The sequence below is a fragment of the Zophobas morio genome, unplaced genomic scaffold (assembly GCF_036711695.1).
Source record: "Zophobas morio isolate AGI-343-1 ecotype UQ-CSIRO unplaced genomic scaffold, CSIRO_AGI_Zmor_V1 ptg000006l, whole genome shotgun sequence".
Taxonomy (NCBI): Eukaryota; Metazoa; Arthropoda; class Insecta; order Coleoptera; family Tenebrionidae; genus Zophobas; species Zophobas morio.
In genome coordinates, this window is record NW_026972111.1 from 6,751,890 (window position 1) to 6,760,167 (window position 8,278).

The 8,278-nt window shown below is 34.9% G+C and overlaps 1 protein-coding gene across 1 annotated transcript; it reads right to left on the minus strand.

The window, feature by feature from the left end:
* Positions 1 to 2,623: 2,623 nt before the first annotated feature.
* On the minus strand, positions 2,624 to 4,891 carry LOC135123776 (jerky protein homolog-like). The gene is made up of 5 exons (XM_064048654.1): positions 4,115 to 4,891; positions 3,943 to 4,068; positions 3,448 to 3,895; positions 3,171 to 3,226; positions 2,624 to 2,695 (listed from the first exon to the last, which is right to left on the minus strand). The coding sequence occupies exons 1-5, from the start codon at positions 4,889 to 4,891 to the stop codon at positions 2,624 to 2,626; spliced, it is 1,479 nt and encodes a 492-aa protein (XP_063904724.1).
* Positions 4,892 to 8,278: the final 3,387 nt, after the last annotated feature.

Below are 8,278 nucleotides of genomic sequence, written 5' to 3' on the forward strand. Positions count from 1 at the left end.
TACAAAACAAAATCTAAAATATGGAGGTGAAAAACTGAAAGACGATATGCAGCTGGTAATAAAGGAAATTTGGGAAACGTAAGAAATTGACTTGAAGGATATATGGAAGAAGCTCTAGGAGAATATCAAGAAGGCTTTAGAAAAGGAAGAGGGACAATCGATCAAATATTCTTACGATACGGTGAACAGGACGACCATTTCCTTGAAAATTCCTTCGATCTATAAAAATGAAAAATGACAATTTTTGGGATATATTTTAAAAATTCGAGCTTGAAACCGAATATTCTGGAACTCTTGATCCAAACTTTCGTTATATTAAAAATTTCGATTTAGTTCGTCGAGATCGATGTCCCAGATTTTTTTTGTGAATTTTGGGCCACTTAATAAAATTTTTCCATGAAATGAAATGTTGGAAATTTCCCTTAGCACCTTCGAAATTCAAGGAAAAATATATATATATTTTTATTTGGACCTCCCCAAGTGTTTTCGTCTTCATTTCTCCGAAAATTCTTACGGTTTTTCCAAATTATCAAAATAAAAATTGGAAATTTTTGGGAGAGATGTTCATTCTCAAAGTGAATTTGAAACAAAATATTTGGAAATTTTGATCCGGGACCATTTTTTGTACATTTTTGGGCAACTTTTCCAAAAACTTCAATTTTTCAATATCTTAAATTTTTAGCATTTTTTTGACCATTTTTGAAATTGCCCCAAGAGACTTTTTTGTAAATAGCGCCTTCGACAATTTCTTTTTGACTCCATTTGCTTGAAAATTTCTACAATTATTTCGTAATATATAAAAAGGAAAAATGATAATTTTAGGGATATTTTAAAAATCCGAATTTAAAACCGATTATTCTGAAAATTTTGATCCGGGATTATAATTCGCTGTATACATATTTAGATTCACTTCGTAGAAATCGATGTTCTAGATTTCTTTATTTTGTTGATTTCGACCTCCACAAGTGTTATGCGGCTTCCGTTCGTCGAAAATTTCTACCATTTTTCCGAATCACAAAGCAATTTTTGGGATATTTTAAAAATTCGAATTTGAAACTGAATATTTGAAAATCTTGGTCTGGGGCCATAAACACGTTATATTTTCGAATTAGCACGTCCTACATTTTTTAAGTGAATTTTTGGCCAAATTTCCAAAAAACTAAATTTTTCAATACTCCACCTTATGAAATTTTGGACCTTTTTTTTCACCTTTCTCGAAATCGACTTAATGGCTTAATTTACTCGAAAATGTATACGATTGTTTCGTAATATATAAAAATGAAAAATGACAATTTTTGGGATATTTCAAAAATTTGAATTTGAAAATGAATATTTGGAAAATCTTGATCCCGAACTGTAATACGCTATATTTTTCGATTCACCCCGTCGAGATCTATGTTCTAGATTTTTGTGAATTTTTGGGCCACTTTGTCAAAATTTCATTTCTTCCATGGAATGAGTCATAAACCGTAAGTACAGGAGCTTGTTACATTATAAAATTTAAACGGAACTTGTTAAAAAAATTTGAGGTGACGTCATCAAAATGTTGGTGGACGACAACCGGTCCGGTATATCTATCGGTGCAGACCGCAGACGTCAGACAGACAGCCGGAAATAGGAGACCTATTGTTTCGTACTCTCGGGGTCATGAAACATCGGAAAACGCGAAAGTATTTGAAAGTAGAAGTAATTTACCTCCCTTGACCTAACTGAGAGCTTTGATTTCTGTTTCAGTTCTAGAAAATGTTTACCTAACTTCACCTGGCCTGACCTTACTGGCCGAACTTAACCTGACTTGACTTGACCTAATCGAAAGACCTATTTCTGTTGATTTCTAGAAAATGTTGACCCATTCTGACCTTATCTGACCTGACTACCGTTGTTCTGACTTCTCTGAGCATAATGGTCGATTTATAAACTCGTCGCTGACGTTGACGTTGTCGTTACATTTTACCATTTTTTATTCAAAAGCGTTGTTGACAGGCATCTTCAGGAAAAAATAAAAAATGACTGTGAATATTACAATGTCCTGATGCGAGTTGTGGCAGTTATTAAATTTTTAAGTGAAAGAGGATTGTTATTTAGAGGACATGATGAAAAATGGGGTTCATCACAAAATGGAAATTTTATGGGACTTATGGAACTTATTGCGGGATTTGATTCTTTTTTGAAACAACATATAGTAAAATGCCAAACCGAACAACTAGTTGCAAGTTACTTGTCTAAAACGGTTTATGAATAGATAATCGACATAATGGCAACTCAAGTAAGAAAAGAAAATATTGAGGATATAAACGATGCAGATACAAAATATTATTCAATTGTTGTGGATTCTACTCCAGATTTGTCACATACGGACCAACTGGCAATTATTTAGAGATACACTTCCCAAGGAAAAGTTTCTGAAAAATTTTTATCATTTATACCAATTGACAGTCACGCAGGAAAAAATTTATTTAATATAGTACATTTATTTTTAGAAGAAAATAGTCTTTCAATGAAAAATTGTCAAGGGCAGTCTTATGACAATGCTGCGAATATGAGTGGAAAATATAATGCACTTCAAGCACGTGTTAAGGAAATTAACAAGTTCGCGGATTATGTACCATGTGCAGCTCACTCTTTAAATTTGGTAGGGGTCGAAGCTGCAAGTGTCGTACCCGATGTAATCAATTACTTTGGGGTTGTACAACAACTGTAGGGGAAACTTACCTATGATGGCATACTTAACTTTGACACCTTAGTATAACCTCATCTATGATATTAGGGATTTTTTTGTGGGTAATTTAAATGAGCAATTATATTGAAATTGATATTAATTCATCAAATTTTCAATATATTCAATATTTATTTTGAAAAAAAATTAGAACCAAAAACCATGAAGTGTGCCATCATAGGCAGTACTCTTCTTATGATGGCACACCCGAATTTTTAGAGTTTTTTTTTTTAAGTAACGTTAATTTTTATTAAGAATTGACGGGTTATTATGAAAGTAATAAAATAGATTTAAGATAAAGGACTACAATTTGTAGCAAAACGAATCAACAAACGAATAAACTAAATAGAAATCATCAAATAACGAAACATTAAGGCAAAACTTAACAAAAAAAGTTATTCACAAAGTTCGCAGATGAATTGCTTGATTCTTTTTTCAACACCCGCGCACTCACTGTGACACCAGGAACCACAACTCTGACATGAAATCCACATTTCTCTTGTTTTCGACCTAGAGAATATATCATTGCAATATAAACATGCAACATCGGCTTCATCGTCATCAATGTCTTCAACCTTTTCATTATCACTAACAAAATCCGTTTCTTCTTCAACCAAAATTTTCCTTTTTGCTTTTCTTAATAACTTTTCCCTCTCCTTTGTTGTTTTTTCTTCTACTTCCTTTTTTAATTCATCAATGTCTGGCGTGGAATTTATATGTCCTTTTTTTACTAGGTTTTCTTAATCTTTTCCTTGAAGCTCCAAGTGAAGCTTGCGACAATGGAGATAGTTCATGAATACTATAATATCTTTGTTTCCTCGTTAAGGGAAATCTTTCTGTCGTGCACTTAGCTTTGGCAAATCCTGATGTTGAAGGTTCAACTTCAGGAGCTTCTGGTATTCCAGAGCCTAATTTAGGCAGCTCAACGTCTACGCCTCCTTGTTGTGGTTGCTTTTGACCATTTTGGCATTGGTCATGTTCGGTTAACGGTCTATCGGTTGTGGAAGAGGGTTGGAACATCCAGTCAGGAAAGATGTTGTCATCGAAGGGATATATTCCTGTTTTGGCAAACGCGTGTACTGCATTTGCGGGTGTAGCAGCCTTCAAATACGCTTTATTGAAAAGACCAGCTACTTGGAAATGTGTGACGATTCTACCAGGATGTTGTTTAAGCCAAGTCTGAATTTCTTGGCCGTAATAAGTTTGGAGAGGTGAAAAAAACCTACATCCAGGGGCTGTAGCCGGTGGGTACAATGTGCGGGAAAACAGAATAGTATCACACCATTATCTTTCGCGTATTGTAGCACTTCTAGGCTTTTGTGGCTGCTGTGGCCGTCCAATAGGAATAAAACCTTGTTTTCATTCGAAGATTTAGTGTAATGTACAAAATGTTCCAACCACTGTACAAAAATCTCTGAACACATCCAACCGTTTAGTTGACAATAGGCTTTGCTGCCCATTGGAGCGTTGTCCATCAGCAAATTTTTCATTCTTTTTCTTGGAAATATAAAGGCAGGTGGCATTCATACAGCATACCACAGTTAAATGTCCTCGTTCAGCACTAGACAGCGCTCCAACGTGCTTTCGTCCTTTAGTAGCTAGAATTTTTTGTGGTCGATTTTGTACTACGCTGAGACCAGATTCGTCAATATTGTAAACATTTTCTGGTGGAAAGTTATATTTTTCCATAACCTCGTTCAGAGATTTAAAATATAAAGCGATATTATTTTTATTGAAGGCTTGTGCCCGAGCAGCTGAGGTGTTTTCAGGCCTTCTGAGAGATATCTGTGGATTTCGTGTTAAAAATCTCTGAATCCATTTATCACCAGCTGTTTCTTTTTCTTTGTTAAAAGGTTTTTTTATATTATTTTTAGATGCAAATTCGAAAATTAACTTCTTTAAATCTTTTAATGTTAAACCGAATAATTTAGCTTCCATATCCTTTATATGTTGAACAAATTGATTTTCCATCTCCCGACTAAATACTGGTCTTTTACCCCCCAAATCTCGTTTGGTACTGTTACAATTGTTTTTAAATCTTCTGCGCAGTGTGGTAGCAGGGACATTGAAATTTTTGGACGCTAATTGCCATCCCATCTTTTTTTCCCGAACATTTCGCAAAGCCTCTGCCATGTTTTTTTCCTCCCATAATTGCCTGTTAGCCTTACTGGACATTGTACTTGAGGCTGCAAGTGACATTTCTCTGTCATAAAAAAAGACTTCTCAGTTTTTATGACAGTCAAAACCTTATACCTATGATGGCATACTATGCCATCAAAGGAAAAGCTTTGGTATGCCATCATAGGGAAATTCGAGGTTTTATTAAAATCAATCTCTGTATTTTTTCATTTACAACATAACCCTAAACTGGCACCTGTATTACAGGTGTCACATGTATAGAAAACATGAATTAAATTGGTGCCCCTGAGTTAAGCATATTAGAACATGATTTCAACTTGATTAATGTGTAAAACTTACTTCGAGAGTCAACAATATTTCATTTATTTTTCTGCCTTTCAAGAAACAGCCCTACACTCACACTGCTTTGTAGACATTCATGTACCAGTAAGGACAGCATCTTGAACAGGTGATTTGACCGCGAAATTCAAATGGTCCAAAAAATTTGAAGGTATGCCATCAAAGGCTGGTTTCCCCTACGTATTTTTTTCGGCTTCACCTCACCGGTGGAATTTGTTAAATCAACATGCAAAACTGCCAAAAAATTGCAGAAAATAGAAATCGAGTATTCCTAGAGACAGTCCAAATTTGAAAAGGATTCAGCAAACCGTTCTCGCGATATTCAACTGCTTTCATACTTTTTAGCGACTCTGTATATATCTATAAAAATTATATTCCATTCAATGATAGTAATTTGTGGTACGCTTTTATAGATTCACATTAATTTCAGAGCAATCACATAATCACAACGGTCAGATATTTGTTATCGAAGCACAGATGTTGCCATCACTGGGCATAAATACGAAGGATAAACGACCAAACAAAGCTCGAGCTGCAATCAGCTGTTGGTTTACACAATCCATAAACTCTCATTTCAAATTTTGCGTTATTTGTCACTTTATGTACAGCACAAGCCGCTGTCGCCTTGTCACCGTCCATGTCGCCCATCTAAAGATTCCAGTACCAGATTGGCCCACGAAAACCCCCATCTTCGTGTAAAGTACCACGCCAGTCCCGCAAGCCCGCAAAAACGTCCATAACCCGTAGAACGTGTGGGTAGAATGTCGATGGTTGAGTTTATTTAGCAGTACGGCAGTTGAAGTCGTCGTTCATGGGATGATGCTGCGTTCTGTGTAATAACAATATCTCTGTACGAGTTATGTGTGAGTTAGGCTGCTCATAGCACCAATACACATGTATTAGACGAGTCGACCATGAATTATACATTAAATGGCACGGGGTTTTTGCCATCTGCGCTCTTAACGAGACCACAATTGATCTACGACAGACCGGCCAAGAAATAATCGACTTTTAGCGGAAAACTCGGATGGGACGGTCGTCGTTAATCGCACGGATTAGCCATTGTCAACGAGGATTGAATCGTCGCTCGCGTAAAGAATATCTCTCGGAGTTTGTAAATTCATGCCTGTATATGTTGGGATAGTGCGGCTGTATATCAGGCAGCGTGGAGATACTTATGGTCTATTATTTTGCCGATGGTTTATGTACTGAAAATAAGCGGCCCACGCGCTCTATACTCGTGTCAGGGAGGCCTCTGGCTTACTTAGAGGTTTACGATTACAGTTTTCTACGGTTTCCTAGCTGGGGGGGATTAAAGTGCAGACGTATGAACTGATTGCAGAAATTTTGCTTGAAGATCGTTAATTGGTGTTTCGTGATTTTGAATGCTTGTGTGTTTCTGCAATAAATGCCAGAAGGGTGTGAATGTATAACAGTGAAGCTAAAGAAGTATTGCAGTACGGTCCCTACGACTAATGGCTACTTTTTTCTCGACGTTTCATGACTGCTAGAGGACGAAAAAGTAGGTTTTCCATTTCCGTCCCTCCAGTTCTAGTAAATCGGACTACATGTAGTTACCACACTTCGATCATCTGAGAAAGATATACTGTTCAATTTTTCTAAAATATGTGTTAAATTATAGTTTTTGACGTTTTGACAACACTGGTCTTAAAAACAAGCAAAATACTGCAACGTTTGTGTGAAACCTCTGCTAGGTTTGTCTGATGAGTTACAAAAAAAGTCTGACAAATAATAACAGCTTCCGCTTTAACAGTATCCCACTATGTACAGTGCAATTATTTACTTTTCTTAAGAAGTTGTTTAGCTCTTTTCACTGCTGCCATAAAATTAGCATACACTTTCGACGTATTATGATAATAATTATTATTACCGTGTTTGCTATTGCATTACCGCTCCATATTAATTTTAATTATGAAATTGCAAGTGAACATATTGTCTGCACTGTGATTAACTGATTATATTCTAATTCTGGCATTCAGTGCGGTTTGGGCTAATGTGCTCTATTATGGATGAGGTATGTAGGTGTATTTTGCAAAAACCATTCATCTTAATTATTTGTATTAAAACGTCAGGTCGAGATAACCTCTTGCGGGTTTTGTATAACAAAGCCAATATGTTTGAGATAATACCGCATTCCATCATCCTGTACAATGGTATGTTATTTGTAATAGTTATATGTATAAAATTATGGTTGTTACGGTATTGGCTGGAGTTGTTAGAAAACAGATAAATTAATATGCGTATTTTTAGAATTGCGTAATTTTATACAATATGTACTGTTATTTGTGAATAAATCGACTAGGTTTTTACCGCCACTGACTAATGGTGGTTATTTAAGTTGTTTACACTAATGGCTAACTCAATTTATAATTCTAGTAATTAATATTAAAATCGACAATCATTAGGAGCTGATACGGGTTAAAAAATTTTTAAATGTAAATGTATTCATCAATTCTGACAGTTTGTGGTAATGTGGGAGAGGTATCGATTACTTAAATGCCCATTAGAGGTCGTTAATTAAGTCGCCAATTCCAAACGAATGAAAACTAGAGATTTACTGTTGTCGTTGGAAAATAAATAACAAAATGAAATTTGAAAGGTGTCTTCTGATGGTAAAAAAGTTAAAGTAGAAATTATTTCGACAAAACTTCATAATTCATTAATTTTTTATACGAATAAACATTTTAACTTGTTATAAATCATATGTAAATGTAACGAATGTTTGTAATAATAATAAGTTTATTTCCTGCAGGCCCGCCCAATTACAAAAAATATATATAGGTAACTGAAATAAAGTCTAACTAAACTAAAAACGAAGAATAAAAAATAAATAAATAAGAACACTTAATTAACTATCTAGTGCGTAATGCAAGTATACAATTAAACAGATGTTACTTGGAATCAAAATAAACACCACACTAAAGTTTAACTAATTGTATAGGAGTATCTTATATAACCACAAGATCCTCCAAGATTCTTTCGCCTTTTAGAAAAATATAACACTAGGAGCTTCCAAGATTCTTATTTCAGTTTCTTCAAAAAAAAAAAAAGCATAAACATATT